This window comes from Bombina bombina, chromosome 1 (genome assembly GCF_027579735.1).
Source record: "Bombina bombina isolate aBomBom1 chromosome 1, aBomBom1.pri, whole genome shotgun sequence".
Taxonomy (NCBI): domain Eukaryota; kingdom Metazoa; phylum Chordata; class Amphibia; order Anura; family Bombinatoridae; genus Bombina; species Bombina bombina.
In genome coordinates this window covers 1417631011-1417648894 of record NC_069499.1, presented here as the reverse complement: position 1 = coordinate 1417648894, position 17884 = coordinate 1417631011, and the positions used below count along the sequence as shown (strand labels likewise).

At 38.4% G+C, this 17884-nt stretch overlaps 1 protein-coding gene across 4 annotated transcripts in view; it reads left to right on the top strand.

Moving 5' to 3' along the window:
• The window catches only part of CD48 (CD48 molecule), a 170928-nt gene that overhangs the window by 138160 nt on the left and 14884 nt on the right, over positions 1-17884 (top strand). For 2 of the 4 annotated variants that reach the window (XM_053705355.1, XM_053705349.1), the window contains exons 4-6: positions 6631-6732; positions 7323-7427; positions 7803-7889. In XM_053705355.1, coding sequence (XP_053561330.1) covers positions 6631-6732; positions 7323-7427; positions 7803-7889 — 294 coding nt within the window. The remainder of the gene's footprint in view (positions 1-6630; positions 6733-7322; positions 7428-7802; positions 7890-17884) is intronic. The other 2 variants (XM_053705351.1, XM_053705352.1) reach the window with 2 other exon arrangements.

Below are 17884 nucleotides of genomic sequence, written 5' to 3'. Positions count from 1 at the left end.
TTAGCCTAATGTCTCTCAGGATGATGCTGTTAAAATAATACCTCAGCTTTCTCCTGCTATGTCCCAAGCCTCAATGGGGTGGAATGCAGTGCCCTGCGGTTCCTCTATAACTCCTAGTGGAATTTATTTAAAAGCATACTGTATATTGCTGCCCAGGTATCTTCAGTGGTATCTGCGGCATTAGCTGCCATTCCCAGATTACAGGGAAAAGGCAAGAGGAAATCTAGGAATTCAGAAATTAAGGTGCCTTTCCTTAGTTCAGTTCTGCTTCCCAAGTTGCCCTTTCTCATAAGTCTGATGAGGAAGATACATCAGGACTTTCTGAGGGTGAAATCAGACAGTATAATTCCTTCTTCTGAGACTGAGGATGTATCCTTCAGATTTAAGCTTGAACACGTTCGTGTATTGTTAAAGGAGGTTTTAGCTACTTTAGATGACTCTGATACCCCTAGTAAACCTAGTTTATTTGATGAAACTTCCATTTCAGAGGTTTTTCCTGTGTCGGACTATGCTAGGGAGATTATCTCACAGGAATGGGAGAAACCAGGGTGTCTTTTTCCCCATCTCCCATTTTTAAGAAAAATTTTCCTGTTGAGGACTCCATTAAAGACCATTGGTATACTGTACTCAAAGTTGAAGGGGCCATTTCCACTCTGGCTAAGAGGACCACTATTCCTATTGAGGATAGCTGCTCTTTTAAGGATCCGATGGACAAGAAGCTGGAGGCTTATTTGAAAAAGATTTATGTTCATCAAGGTCTCCAATGGCAACCTGCGGTGTGTATTGCCACCATGACTAGTGCAGCATTTTATTGATTCAACGCCTTGTCTGGTTCTCTTGAAGTAGAGACTTCCTTGGATGAAATTCAGGATAGGATTAAAACTCTTAAGTTGGCCAATTCCTTTATTGCAGATGCCATTTTACAGGTTGTTAGATTAGGAGCTAAAACTTCTAGTTTCGCTGTCCTAGCAGGGCGTTATTGTTGAAATCCTGGTCTGCGGACGTATCCTCTAAAGTCAAGCTTCTGGCGATTCCTTGCAAGGGCAAAACCTTGATTAGACCCGGTTTGGCAGAAATGATCTCTGATATTATGGGTGGAAAAGGGTCTTTTCTACCTCATGATAAGGAGAATAGGTCTAAAGGATGCCAGAGTAATTTTCGTTCCTTTTGTAACTTCAGAGGAAAGCCTTGCCCTTCTTCTTCCAAGCAGGAACAATCCAAGTCTTCTTGGAAACCTAATCAGTCTTGAAACAAGGGAAAACAATCAAAGAAACCCGCAGCTGATTTCAAATCAGCATTAAGGGTTTGCCCCCAATCCGGGATCGGATCAGGTGGGGGGCAGACTTTCTCAGTTCTCTCAAGCCTGGATACGAGATGTCCTAGATCCCTGGACTGTGGATATAGTATCAGAGGGTTACAAATTGGAATGCAAGACTTTTCCTCCCAGAGGCAGATTCCTTCTGTTAAGATTATCTGCAGACCAGATAAAGAGAGAGGCATTCTTGAAATGTATACAACATCTTTCCTCCCTGGGAGTGATAGTTCCAGTTCCAGTGCAGGAACAGGGTTTCGGGTTCTACTCCAATCTATTTGTGGTTCCCAAAAAAGAGAGAACTTTCTGTCCCATTCTAGACTTGAAGTGTCTAAACAAGTTTCTCAAAGTTCCATTCTTCAAGATGGAGACTTTACGCTCCATTGGCTTACATCAATCACAAGGGAGGAACTCGGAGTTCCTTAGCCATGAAGGAGGTTACTCGGATTCTTCAGTGGGCAGAAACCCACAATTGCTGTCTATCTGCCATCCACATTCCAGGAGTAGACAACTGGGAAGAAGATTTTCTGAGCAGACAGACTTTTTATCCCCTGGAGTGGGAACTCTATCCGGAGGTGTTTTTCCAGCTTAGTCCTCAAATGAGGGGTGCCGAAGTTAGATCTGATGGCGTCCTATCAGAACACCAATCTTCCAAGGTACGGTTCAAGGTCAAGAGATCCACATGCTGTTCTGATAGATGCTCTGGCGGTTCCTTGGGTTTTCAGGTTGGCATACCTGTTTCCTCCATTTGCTCTCCTTCCACGAGTCATTGCTTGTATCAAACAGGAGAGGGCATCAGTGATTCTAATAGCTCCTGCTCCAATTTGGATGTTGTACGTGCTTTTAAATTCTACTTACAGGCAACTAAGTCCTCTGCCCTCTTTGTTTGTTTCCCTGGGATGCATAAAGGTCAGAAAGCTACTGCTACTACTCTTTCTTTTTGGTTATGAAGTATAATTCATTTGGCTTATGAGACTGCTGGACAGCAGTCTCCTGAGAGAATTATGGCTCATTCCACAAGAGCTGTTTCCTCTTCTTGGGCTTTCAAAAAAGAAGCTTCTATGGAACAAATTTGCAAGGCTGCAACTTGGTCTTCTCTACATACTTTTTCCAAATTTTCCAAATTTGATACTTTTGCCCCGGCGGAGGCTTCTTTTGGGAGAAAGGTTCTTCAAGCGGTGGTGCCTTCTGTTTAGGACTGTCTGTCTTGTCCCTCCCTATTTATCTGTGTCCTCTAGCTTAAGTATTGGTTCCCAACAGTAATTACTCAAGCCGTGGACTCACCATATATTATGAAAGAAAAACAAAATTTATGCTTACCTGATAAATTTATTTCTTTTCAGATATGGTGAGTACACGGCCTAACCCTTTATTTTAAGACAGTTGTTCTTTTGGCTATAACCTCAGGCACAACTACACCTTGTGTTACTCCTTTTTCTCCATTTCTCTTGTGGGTAAGGGAGTGATACTTGGCAGTTTAACTGTGGTGCTCTTTGCCTCCTCCTGCTGGCCAGGAGTGATATTTGCAACAGTAATTACTCAAGCCATGGACTCACCATATCCGAAAAGAAATAAATTTGTCAGGTAAGCATAAATTTTGTTTTTATGTGTTTATATGTGTATATATGTTGGAAAAATGGCACCGATAGACTTGCTCGACACAGGGTTGCCACAAACCTTAAATTTGTAAAAAGAGCAAAATCTGCAAAGTGCAAAATGAGGTATGCCTGTACTCTAACATAGAGATACATACAGATACATTGCTAAAAATGTATTTTGATTTATATATATATATATATATATATATATATATATATATATATAGTGTGTGTGTGTAAGTGTGTGTTTATGCAGGTGTTACTCTGAGAGCTCTGCTCAGGTTTTGAGAAATACAATGAGTTTATTCTGATAGTGCTGTCAAGGCTTGGATTGGTACCCAGTAAAGTCTGTAAGTGGCCTATTAGTCACATTTAAATTTATGTTCCTAAGGTCCTACAGACCATTTCAAAATTAGACTTTAGATCAGCCCCATAATTCTGCATTGCATTTGTCAGTTACATGCCCAGGTCAGATTCTCACAAGTTCGCTTCAACTTCAGACAACAGATCAGACCCCTGCACCCCCCTCATCAGTAACATGCTCATGATGGTCCTCACATCAAACTCTTAGGGGCCGATTTATCAATGTCTGGTGGACATGATCAGCTGTTGGCATTTAACATTGCACAAGCAGTTCTGGTGAACTGCTTGCGCAATGCCACCCCCTGCAGATTCACACCCAATTGGCCACTAGCAGGGGGTGCCAATCAACCTGATTGCGGAAACAGCTGCATTGCGGCTGATTCGGGCCATAATAAATGAGCCCCTTAGTCCTGCTTCCTTTTTGTCAGCCATACACTCACATGAGACCTCAGACAAAAGTTATTTTCAGACAGTTTTTTTTAATGTCACATCAATCCGTGTTGGGCCACTGCTCTGTCTCCACACAGCATCGGGGTAGGGGTTCCTCTTGAATGTCAACATATTGTGAGGTATGTATCTGGGAAAAAAATTAATTTGACTTTTATCTTCAGTTGGACTGTAATATTTTGACATGAGTATGTAGTGTGCAACAAAGCTGTATTTTACAGATAACCTTTCAGTATACTGTACGTAGTTTAATTTATGATTACATCAAGAACAAAATTTATTAAGTAATAATCAATCACAGTGTAAACACCAGAAATACTTTTTTGAGTGAAATGTGCCATATAATAGATTAGTAACAACTGATAATTTTTGAAAATGGGCCTCCTAATAACTTATTAGGAAACTATGCATGAATAAAACAGGCAAGCACAAAGCATTAAAAACAGGAAGTAGCAGATGTGATTAAAATAAATAAATAATGTAGTAAGAACAATGAAACATCACCGGACTTTCCATTACAGAGTCCGGTGCAGATTAGTAAATTATTTTGTATAAGATGACTCAGTTGACCGTCAACCACAGCAGAGAGACAATAAAATATTAACCAAAATAAAGAGAAGTAGGAATTATTCTCTAAGGTCCAGATTACAAGGGGTGCTCTAAATATTCACTTTGCTCGTGCACTAACACCGCTAAAGGTAAACTTTTAAAGCGGACGGGCTTGCACACGTATTATAAGTTGAAAGTATAAAGAACGAAAGCTAATGCATCCTAAATTCAGGACTTCTGATATTTTCAAAAAGAAGTAAATGTTCTTTTACTCTTGAAACATATACGGTATTTATATATATATATATATATATGTGAAGATTTTTTTTGTAAAACATATCTATACATATATATATATATATATATATATATATATATATATATATATATATATATAAAATACAACACACAGAAAAGTCCAGCACTTGCTCACAAGCTCTCAGCTAAGATTAAAAGCAAATGGGACAAGCCCAGGTTCCACGTCAAGGTCTCTTCCATAAACCTGGGTCCCTAATACAGCCACACAAATGCAGCCACGCACACAAATGCAAGCTCTTAATAAAACAAACTGGGCATAATGCTCTGGGTGATTACATAAGTCTGTGAACCCTGACTTGTTCCCAGTTTGTTTTACCTGTGAAATAAAACCTAAGCTAGCTACAATATAACAGGTAAGTATGTATTTAGTTTTAAATAGGTATTATTTAGTTAATAATTGTAACTTTTATTTAGTTCTATTTTAATTATGTTAAAGTTAGGGGGTGTTAGGTTTAGGGTTACGGTTAGGGTTACAGTTAGGTTTATGATGTGGGGGGCTGTCATTTTAGGGGTTAATAGGTTTATTTAGTGGTATTGATGTGGGAGGCCAGAGATTTAGGGGTTAATATTTTTATTTAGTGGCGGCAATGTCGGGGAGTGGCGGAATAAAGGTTAATATCTGTATTATAGTGTGGGCGATGTTGGGGTGCGGGGGAATAGGGGTAATAACTTTAGCATAGTGGCAGCGATATCGGGAGTGGAAGATTAGGGGTTAATAGATTTATTTCGGTGTAGGCAATATCGGGAGCGGCAGATTAGGGGTTAATAACATTATGCAAGTGTTGGCAATGTCGGGGGCAGCAGATTAGGGGTGTTTAGACGTGGGGTATATGTTAGGGTGTTAGGTTTCAACGTAACATTTTTTTCTCCATAGGCATCAATGGGGCTGCGTTACAGAATTTTTCATTCCCGATTGCAGGTCTTAGTTTTTTTTTATAGCACTCTCTCCCCATTGATGTCTATGGGGAAATCATGCACGAGCACGTCAAAGCAGCGCTTGTATTGTATGCGGTATGGAGCTCAATGCAACCATATCGCACGCACATGCCGGCTTTTCTAAAACTTGTAATGGCAGCACTAAGGAGGTGAAATAAAGCAACTTTTTTTGCGTTTGTTAAATACCCTCTATAGCGCAAAACTTGTAATCTAGGTGTTTGTAACTGGACTATTAATGGTGCTGCTATCATTTGAATTGGATTTATGATAGGGGCGTTAGTGCTCTACCTCTTTAGCTTGCACACCATTAAAGACTTTATAACCAGGTTCTAGAATTTGATCTTTTCATATTTAAATTTGAGAAAGTATTTTACCCCTCTGCTCTGCTTCTCCTCTGAAGCTTCTTGGCATTACGGTTTTTAGGGACTCCACTCAGGACACACCCTGTGCCACTCATTGCACACTCTGTCTCACCCAAAAAAAAAACACTAGCTGTGACTCCCGTCCCTGCAGACTCACATCAGCACACAGCACATTGGTTCCCCAAACTTTCTATACCTGCAAGCTTCCAGGAGAGGTTGGAAGGAATGTCAAGGTAACTTCTTTTCTTTGTGAAGTAGGTAATGGTACAGATACAATTGGGAACCACTCTTCTAGTACACAAGGAGTATAAGAAAACTCAAAGGCAAATATGTTTATGAATCCTGCCGTCCTATATAACATGAGGTAGCGATACAGTAGACTGTGTAGACAGAAGTGTTATCTGTTGTACACATGCACATATCATAGAGCACCTCACAATAATTAAAGAAGAAAGACATCTATATCTATAAAAACTCTGCACCTATGTACATACTCTGTGCTATCCCTAGCAGCTCCTATTTTCTGTGCAGCAGTAGTATTCAGTTCCAACTCCAGAAAACCAGTAGAAAGATGATTACTTAATAAGTAGGATTTAATATAAGTCAAGTAGCATACAACAGTATATCCCCCTGGAGGTAAGGGCCTGAGCTTACCTGAAATCTCTGAGACCCCTATAGTTATGTGCCTGCCTAATATTCATTATACTTATATACTGTGCTCACTATCAATGTCTATTTTTTACAGAAAATACTCGCAGTCGTTGGATGATTATAATTATTCTGATTTCACTATTTATACTCTTACTATTCCTTGGTTTTGCATTGGTGAAGAGATCTAGAAGAAAAAGTAAGTAACTTAATTGGAAAAAGGGTATATGGTAAACTATTGTCATGTATTATGGGATATTGGAAAGTTCAGAAGAGTATTTATGACAAAAAGAATATTAGCATGACACAAGTTAATATATAGTTTTCAATATATATATATATATATATATATATATATATATATATATATATATATATATATATACATATATTAATAAGAGAGAGAGAGAAATATATATGGATGTAATTTTGCAACAACACAGCTGCAAACATTTTTACTCATTTAGTCATGTGGGAACAAACCCGTAATGATTTTATTGGGATATGTTGGTGATCAGTTTGAGGGAGTTTATAACATCACAAAAGTTTGTAAACATCCAGTTGGGTGATAATAATGCCTTTTATATACATGAGGTTGCGGTGATAACAAAGATGTATTAGCTGATGGTTAAAATCTATATTTGAGTATCCCCATCTTATTTATTAAACCTACGCAAATAATATGCAGTTAATTACTTTGCCTACAAGCTGTAATACTGCTCGATGACTTTCCTATACTAAATTACATCAATTCGGCTGTTACCGTGTTTTCTTTACTGGTTACCGTAGCAACTGACAGCACACGCCTGCTACTGATGACACGTCATGTGGTGTCGGCCGGTGATGACTTCATCAGCGGGGGGCGGCGTGGGGCTGATAATGTCGTTCTTACAGGTATTTAATGTGAGTTTCCTTGTAATATGCCAATTGTTTTTAGGTTCACCCTGCTGAACCCTTGCATGACATTTGACAAAGGTGCAAATGGAGCACCGAAATGTTATGTCAGTTTTAAACTTGTAAAATAAACGTTATGTTTTATTTTATTTAAAGTCCAGTGAGTGCCTTTACTTTGGATTGGTTCTCTATGCTACTACTTAAAGGCACCCTGGCAGCTGTTATAATAGTAAGACTGTGCTTATCCTATTTGGAATTTTTCATGTCTATCATTATTTGGGATTTAGCACTCCAACATTCGAATATTTGGAAACTGAACGTGGAGTTTGCTTTGGCTTTTACTTGGTAACCAGTTTTCTAATTTTATTGACACAGACTTCATGGAAATGGCGGATACAGCACCCAATATGGACAATCTGTATATGGAGGATGCTGACAGGATAAGGGTGACCAATGACCTGAGTGAGTTGCGGGGTGATACCCCAATCAAAATGTATCATGTTATTGAATTTGCGCAAAAAAGAAATAGATTACATCTACATGCAGGGTATCTTTCTGGTTACCATCGTAATAACTATATACCAAGAGGGTTTAGAGTAAAAAATATACCTACTCTAGGGAGACAAAATATGGAATTTTGTAGAAAATGGTGCTCAATTCTCAACAAATGTTCCTATGACTTAGTCCTATTAGTTATAGAGGAGGTTAACAAATTGGAGAAGAAAATGAAATCTGAGATTGATGCCATTAAACTACAAAGTTACCATATTCTTGTGGAAGATAAATCCCTGGAATGGATATCTAAGCTTGATAGTCTGGTCACCAAATATAGAAGTGATTTAATCGCTATTAAAAACAAAAAACTAAATACGGTTGAAAGTGATTACAGAGACAAACGCAAATACAGATGGCTATATGGCAAAGATGATGCACCTATTAATAGAAGACGCAGAAATATGCGCACTAGGAATACACTAAGCATTGTAGACAGTAGTGGTCAGGATTCATCTGAAACAGATGCGCAGGATAATGGTATTAATGCATCCAGTGTTTCTAATCAGTCTTTTTTTGGGGTTACAACATGATCCACAACCAAACCACCGCATGCACAACTAAATACAAAAGTGTGAGACGACCACACATCAGGGGAGGTGGACAAAAATTCAAAAGAAACTGCAGAAAAGAAAGTAAATATCATATTTAATCTAAGCAGTAGATCCCTCAGTGAAGCAGAAACATTGATTTTGAACCGTGGATTGTCTTTCGTGTCTACCCCTAAAAATTATACATCCAAAACCATGGTCGATATACATAAGCTGCAAGGACAGCTAAAACTTAAGAATAATTTTAGGGACAGTGCACTGGGGACAATATCAGTGTTAAAAAAAACATAACATTTTAAGCCTTCTGCTACGCATTCATCCATAAAGAGTTTTACAGGTATGTTGAGCAAAGATGAACAGTTGGTTATTAAAAGCTTCAGCAGTGACAATAATATCATTATCTATCCTGCAGACAAGGGGGGATCTATAGTTATTCAGGACTATACCAACTATAGAAGGAAGACCTTGAGACAACTCTCTGACACATCAGTGTATGTTAAATTAAGGGGTAACCCCAAGGCGAGTTTTAAAGAAATAATCAATGAGCATCTTAAAAGAGCATTTCAAGGCAGGCATACTAAACGTACAGGAATTAACTTTTTTGACTACACAATTCCATAAGATACCGGTTCTATATTTGCTACCTAAAGTTCACAAAACTTTAATTGACCCCCCAGTAGACCAATTGTGTCTGATAGGGACTCCCTGCTATCAAGTTTAGCGATATATATTGATTTTTGTCTTGAACCTGTAGCTAGAGGAACTCCAGCATATCTACAGGACTCACCCAGTCTAAGTGAGATATTTAAAAATTATAAACAATTACAACAAGGTGACATCCTAGTTACCATGTATGTTGACAGCCTGTATACCGTTATCCCTCATGGGGGTGGTGTCAGAGCAGTCAGATCCATGGTGACCAGGAGCCCACTATACACGGGTCCACCAATAGAATCCTCTGTGAACTCCTTACCATTTGCCTGGAAAATAATTATTTTAAATTTAAGGTAGATTACTACTTACAAATCTCAGGGACAGCCATGGGTTCAAACATGGCACTCACATATGCAAATCTCTACATGATATTGTACGAGCATGAGATTATGCAAACATTCACACACCCCATATCCAGTATTACACACTATACATCGATTATGTGTTTTTAGTGTGGAGGGTTGGTATTGAGGGATTGTTAGATTTGGTGGCATGTTTGAATTCCATTGACGGTCCTATACAATTTAAATTGAAACACAGTGAGTCTACTGTATATTTTCTAGACCTTCATATCTATAAGGTTGGTTTTTATACAAAACCTACAGATCGCAACTCCTTACTTGAGGCCACAATCTTTCATCCCAGGCACCAAAAAACAGGGATTATTACCTTGCAACTTACTAGGGTCATTCGGAATAATAGTGAGGTACCTACTATGATGGTCCAACTTGCTGAAATGAAACATTGGTGTCTAGAGGTTATGAAAGGGAAATGATTGACAATATCAAAGGAAGGTTGTTGAGCTCCTTGGACAATAAACCAGTAGAGAGGAAGGTGAATTCCAATGGAGGAAGACAACAATTGAATTGTGTCACTACTTATGTTCCCACATATAAAGCTCTGGCTAATTCAGTGCGACAACATTGGTTAGTATGTCTCAACAAATGAAGCGTCCCAGAATGGTATATCGTAGAGCAGACAATCTAAGAGACATTCTTGTAAAAACGGACCCTGTCCAGTGTTATCAGAAGAACACCTGGCTGAACTCTTGCTTGACATTTGACAGAGGTGCGAATTTAGCACCGAAACGTTATGTCAGTTTTAAACTTGTAAAATAAACGTTATGTTTTATTTTATTTAAAGTCCAGTGAGTGCCAGTGAGTACTTTGATTGGTATATATATATATATATATATATATATATATATATATCAGAAAAGAGAGAACAGCACTCCTGAGATGGAACAAAAGCTAGAATAACTTCCATGCCTGTTCATTTCAATTGCAACTCAGGGTGCAAGTTCTTTCAGCACACGTTGATGCCTTTCCACAGAGAAAAAATATCCTGTAGCATATCAGTCTGATCCTGCCCAATGACAGTCCAGCGCCGAAATACCAGGCAATTCTTCTCTGAACAAAAGAAACAACAACCACAGACGATCGTTTCGGCCTTCTGTGGGCCTCATCACTGAGGTGCAGTTGTATCTCTCTAAGGGCCGAAACGATCGTCTGGGGTTGTTGCTTCCCTTGCTCAGAGAAGAATTGCCTGGTATTTTGGCGCTGGACTGTCATTGGGCAGGATCAAACTGATATGCTACAGGATATTTTTTCTGTGTGAAGGGGCATCAACGTGTGCTGAAAGAACTTGCACCCTGAGTTGCAATTGAAATGAACAGGCATGGAAGTTATTCTAGCTTTTGTTCTATCTCAGGAGTGCTGTTCTCTTTTTTCACATTTATTTAAATTATTCTTAGGTCTCCCTAAGAGTAATGGGTAAGCCAGACGTGGAGCCCGTGCACACATGCCCTTAGATAGATACAACTGCACCTCACTGACGAGGCCCACAGAAGGCCAAAATGATACTTTTTTATTGGAATTACTATACATTTATAAGTTGACAAGCTTTCAGAGGTATTCCTTCCTTTTTCAAGTCTGAAGCAATACTGACCAATTCAATGGAATTTACAGATTACAGGGAGTGCAGAATTATTAGGCAAGTTGTATTTTTGAGGATTAATTTTATTATTGAACAACAACCATGTTCTCAATGAACCCAAAAAACTCATTAATATCAAAGCTGAATAGTTTTGGAAGTAGTTTTTAGTTTGTTTTTAGTTATAGCTATTTTGGGGGGATATCTGTGTGTGCAGGTGACTATTACTGTGCATAATTATTAGGCAACTTAACAAAAAACAAATATATACCCATTTCAATTATTTATTTTTACCAGTGAAACCAATATAACATCTCAACATTCACAAATATACATTTCTGACATTCAAAAACAAAACAAAAACAAATCAATGACCAATATAGCCACCTTTCTTTGCAAGGACACTCAAAAGCCTGCCGTCCATGGATTCTGTCAGTGTTTTGATCTGTTCACCATCAACATTGCGTGCAGCAGCAACCACAGCCTCCCAGACACTGTTCAGAGAGGTGTACTGTTTTCCCTCCTTGTAAATCTCACATTTGATGATGGACCACAGGTTCTCAATGGGGTTCAGATCAGGTGAACAAGGAGGCCATGTCATTAGATTTTCTTCTTTTATACCCTTTCTTGCCAGCCACGCTGTGGAGTACTTGGACGCGTGTGATGGAGCATTGTCCTGCATGAAAATCATGTTTTTCTTGAAGGATGCAGACTTCTTCCTGTACCACTGCTTGAAGAAGGTGTCTTCCAGAAACTGGCAGTAGGACTGGGAGTTGAGCTTGACTCCATCCTCAACCCAAAAAGGCCCCACAAGCTCATCTTTGATGATACCAGCCCAAACCAGTACTCCACCTTCACCTTGCTGGCGTCTGAGTCGGACTGGAGCTCTCTGCCCTTTACCAATCCAGCCACGGGCCCATCCATCTGGCCCATCAAGACTCACTCTCATTTCATCAGTCCATAAAACCTTAGAAAAATCAGTCTTGAGATATTTCTTGGCCCAGTCTTGACGTTTCAGCTTGTGTGTCTTGTTCAGTGGTGGTCGTCTTTCAGCCTTTCTTACCTTGGCCATGTCTCTGAGTATTGCACACCTTGTGCTTTTGGGCACTCCAGTGATGTTGCAGCTCTGAAATATGGCCAAACTGGTGGCAAGTGGCATCTTGGCAGCTGCACGCTTGACTTTTCTCAGTTCATGGGCAGTTATTTTGCGCCTTGGTTTTTCCACACGCTTCTTGCGACCCTGTTGACTATTTTGAATGAAACGCTTGATTGTTCGATGATCACGCTTCAGAAGCTTTGCAATTTTAAGAGTGCTGCATCCCTCTGCAAGATATCTCACTATTTTTTACTTTTCTGAGCCTGTCAAGTCCTTCTTTTGACCCATTTTGCCAAAGGAAAGGAAGTTGCCTAATAATTATGCACACCTGATATAGGGTGTTGATGTCATTAGACCACACCCCTTCTCATTACAGAGATGCACATCACCTAATATGCTTAATTGGTAGTAGGCTTTCGAGCCTATACAGCTTGGAGTAAGACAACATGCATAAAGAGGATGATGTGGTCAAAATACTCATTTGCCTAATAATTCTGCACTCCCTGTATATCTTGAAACACAGAACTGCTAAAAAGGACAGAAAGTGTTACAGAGATCTGAGTGCAGGGAGAGGAGGGGGTGCCATAAGAGTGGGCTTAGGTGACAGAGGCAGACAGTGTCCAGTATAGGAGAACAGACAGGGGAAATATATAGTTTTAAATAGAGCATACACTGACATGAAGTTGTGAAATGATGTATACAGGGGGAGAATAAAATAGTCAAAAAAGAAGAAAGGAAAAAAGAAGAAAGAAAAAATATATACTGTATATATACAGTATCTAACAAAAGTGAGTACACCCCTTACATTTTTGTAAATATTTTATTATATCTTTTCATGTGACAAGATTGAAGAAATGACACTTTGCTACAATGTAAATTAGTGAGTGTACAGCCTGTATACACTTAGGGGTGTACTCACATTTGTTGCCAATGGTTTAGACATTAATGGCTCTGTGTTGAGTTATTTTGAGGGGACAGCAAATTTACACTGTTATACAGGCTGCACACTCACTACTTTACATTGTAACAAAGTGTCATTTCTTCAGTGTTGTCACATGAAAAGATATAATATAAGTGGGATCTAAAAGCCTAGGAAAAACAGCACCTATAAGACAATATTATGAGGTAATAGGCAAGGAGAAGATACAGACGATCTATGCAAAAATAATCAAATACATTTATTAAAGATACATATAAAAAAGCATATAAACATTAAAAACATACAAGGTGTGGAAAGGTGATAACTAAGCGCCAACTATATAATGCAACAGACCTCCAGCTCTAATAAATTGGCACCTAGTTGCCAAGGGTGGATTCAATTTTAAGATTGGATATCAGAGAGCCAAACAACATAGGCAGGGTCTATGGGCAGATAGTCAAATACCAAAGGTAACAATAGGTTGAAATAATATGATTTAATACATAAGATAAAAAAGTTGGTACATTTAAAATTATACAACAATTAGTCATGGATCCATGTTACACTTTAAAATATATATTGAAACACTACGAACAATTTAAAAATGCTTGTAGAACAATAAATAGCAACAAAAAAAAAAAAAATCTAACAAATAATGTCTATAGCATAAAACTTAAATTCTAATACGTGAATGCTAGGAGCGCTTATGCACACTCTATTTATAAAAACAATGGGTTACAATGCACAGGTGGATAGATTCCAGGTTGCTTGAAACCGGTGGATGTGAAATGTAAGTGGCTCCGAATTGGGGTTTTGCCTATGTGTTTATCCAAAATTGTGTAAATCCTAACAGGTGGACAAAAATGTTACAGGAATGTCTAGAACCTGAATTCAAAATATAAGACCTGAGGTTGTGCCTATGTGTTTATCCAAAAAGGGTGTAAATCCTAACAAGTGAAAAAATGTGATAAAAATATTGCAGGGGTGTGGGAACCTTATTTCCAAAATAAACAATTAATTCAAAATAAAACGATATACAAGTGAATTTTTGACAAATCAACTAATGCAAACATAAAGCATAAATAGAACCAAAAAACAAACAAAAAAAACAACAGCACAACTTTAACGTGTGTTCAAATGTGTTTCTGCTTGCAAACTGTGATGTGATGTGAACAAATATCTATTATAATTAAAAGAGACCATATAACAACATTAGGTTAAAAAACAGATGATATAACATAAAAGGCTTAAAAGTCCAAATAAATATTCAAATTGGATAATAAGAATCTTGCTATAGTCTATCTCAATATGGATCCCAACTGCTGATTATGTAGAAATCTTCTTGGGCGGTAGTTAACAAATAATTCCAACTTGCAATGTTGTCCCTTAGCTGCCAAAAAAGGAAAGGCAAACAATAGTGCAGATGGCTTCTTAATGTGATCACAATTAAAATACTCCTTACCAGTCAACCGGTTTCGGTCTCCACTGACCTTTCTCAAGACTCCTTCTCTTTCTCATAACCTAATGTTGTTATATGGTCTCTTTTAATTAACATCTCAAGGCTCTTTGAGCCAGTCCCTTATATCTAGCTCAGCAACTCTGAGCCCTTTAGATTTGTATTTTAGGGTATCAATTTAGAGCCTGTGTTCAATTTCAATCCAATCACAAAGTTTTGCCACTATTCAGTGTTTATAATAGATATTTGTTCACATCACATCACAGTTTGCAAGCAGAAACACATTTGAACACACATTAAAGTTGTGCTGTTGTTTTTTTTGTTTGTTTTTTTGGTTCTATTTATGCTTTATGTTTGCATTAGTTGATTTGTCAAAAATTCACTTGTATATCGTTTTATTTTGAATTAATTGTTTATTTTGGAAATAAGGTTCACACACCCCTGCAATATTTTTATCAAATTTTTTCACTTGTTAGGATTTACACCCTTTTTGGATAAACACATAGGCACAACCTCAGGTCTTATATTTTGAATTCAGTTTCTAGACATTCCTGTAACATTTTTGTCCACCTGTTAGGATTTACACAATTTTGGATAAACACATAGGCAAAACCCCAATTCGGAGCCACTTACATTTCACACCCACCGGTTTCAAGCAACCTGGAATCTATCCACCTGTGCATTGTAACCCATTGTTTTTATAAATAGAGTGTGCATAAGCGCTCCTAGCATTCACGTATTAGAATTTAAGTTTTATGCGATAGACATTATTTGTTAGATTTTTTTTTTTTTTTTTGCTATTTATTGTTCTACAAGCATTTTTAAATTGTTCGTAGTGTTTCAATATATATTTTAAAGTGTAACATGGATCCATGACTAATTGTTGTATAATTTTAAATGTACCAACTTTTTTATCTTATGTATTAAATCATATTATTTCAACCTATTGTTACCTTTGGTATTTGACTATCTGCCCATAGACCCTGCCTACGTTGTTTGGCGCTCTGATATCCAATCTTAAAATTAAAAACATACAAGTCAGGGGTCCCCATGTGTAAATGTGTACAAGGATACGACCAAATAAATAACTAAAGTGGTGCACCACTTATGCTAGAGATAGCAGGGAGAGGATATCCAAAAGGTTGCTTGGAAATGATAAGCAAAGCAAAAAGCATTTATGCATAAGTGTTAGCAGGCTCAGCGTAGCAGTCAATGCTTAATACAGTTCTCCAATTTAAGCTGAAAAGCGTGATGCACAAAGTAGGAAAATATCAGCATAAAGCAAGGCAAATCCACAAGCAGTTGTTAAATCTTCAGACAACCTGACATATCCTTGCAATGTCACAGTTAGTAACCCTCAATGTGTTGCACATTTAGGACATATATACTTCATTTATTCATTTCATATGCCAAAGGTGCTGCACTTTCAGATAGTGTGTAAACAAAACGCATCCAGCGTTTGCTCCGGTAAACCGGTCAGATTAATACTTATACACATGCAATATGTCACCAGCAACGTATGTTCCACAGGCCACAGGCCACAGAGGGTAAACGAAGGAGGGGATCTCCCAAACAAGTAGGAATAGCGACAAACGAAATTTGTGAGATACTATATATATATACAGTGAGTGCAGAATTATTAGGCAAATTAGTATTTTGACCACATCATCCTCTTTATGCATGTTGTCTTACTCCAAGCTGTATAGGCTTGAAAGCCTACTACCAATTAAGCATATTAGGTGATGTGCATCTCTGTAATGAGAAGGGGTGTGGTCTAATGACATCAACATCATATATCAGGTGTGCATAATTATTAGGCAACTTCCTTTCCTTTGGCAAAATGGGTCAAAAGAAGGACTTGACAGGCTCAGAAAAGTCAAAAATAGTGAGATATCTTGCAGAGGGATGTAGCACTCTTAAAATTGCAAAGCTTCTGAAGCGTGATCATCGAACAATCAAGCGTTTCATACAAAATAGTCAACAGGGTCACAAGAAGCGTGTGGAAAAACCAAGGCGCAAAATAACTGCCCATGAACTGAGAAAAGTCAAGCGTGCAGCTGCCAAGATGCCACTTGCCACCAGTTTGGCCATATTTCAGAGCTGCAACATCACTGGAGTGCCCAAAAGCACAAGGTGTGCAATACTCAGAGACATGGCCAAGGTAAGAAAGGCTGAAAGACGACCACCACTGAACAAGACACACAAGCTGAAACATCAAGACTGGGCCAAGAAATATCTCAAGACTGATTTTTCTAAGGTTTTATGGACTGATGAAATGAGAGTGAGTCTTGATGGGCCAGATGGATGGGCCCGTGGCTGGATTGGTAAAGGGCAGAGAGCTCCAGTCCGACTCAGACGCCAGCAAGGTGGAGGTGGAGTACTGGTTTGGGCTGGTATCATCAAAGATGAGCTTGTGGGGCCTTTTCGGGTTGAGGATGGAGTCAAGCTCAACTCCCAGTCCTACTGCCAGTTTCTGGAAGACACCTTCTTCAAGCAGTGGTACAGGAAGAAGTCTGCATCCTTCAAGAAAAACATGATTTTCATGCAGGACAATGCTCCATCACACGCGTCCAAGTACTCCACAGCGTGGCTGGCAAGAAAGGGTATAAAAGAAGAAAATCTAATGACATGGCCTCCTTGTTCACCTGATCTGAACCCCATTGAGAACCTGTGGTCCATCATCAAATGTGAGATTTACAAGGAGGGAAAACAGTACACCTCTCTGAACAGTGTCTGGGAGGCAGTGGTTGCTGCTGCACACAATGTTGATGGTGAACAGATCAAAACACTGACAGAATCCATGGATGGCAGGCTTTTGAGTGTCCTTGCAAATAAAGGTGGCTATATTGGTCACTGATTTGTTTTTGTTTTGTTTTTAAATGTCAGAAATGTATATTTGTGAATGTTGAGATGTTATATTGGTTTCACTGGTAAAAATAAATAATTGAAATGGGTATATATTTGTTTTTTGTTAAGTTGCCTAATAATTATGCACAGTAATAGTCACCTGCACACACAGATATCCCCCTAAAATAGCTAAAACTAAAAACAAACTAAAAACTACTTCCAAAACTATTCAGCTTTGATAATAATGAGTTTTTTGGGTTCATTGAGAACATGGTTGTTGTTCAATAATAAAATTAACCCTCAAAAATACAACTTGCCTAATAATTCTGCACTCCCTGTATATATATATATTAATGGGAAAAGTATGGACATAGGCTTATCTGTGTACCT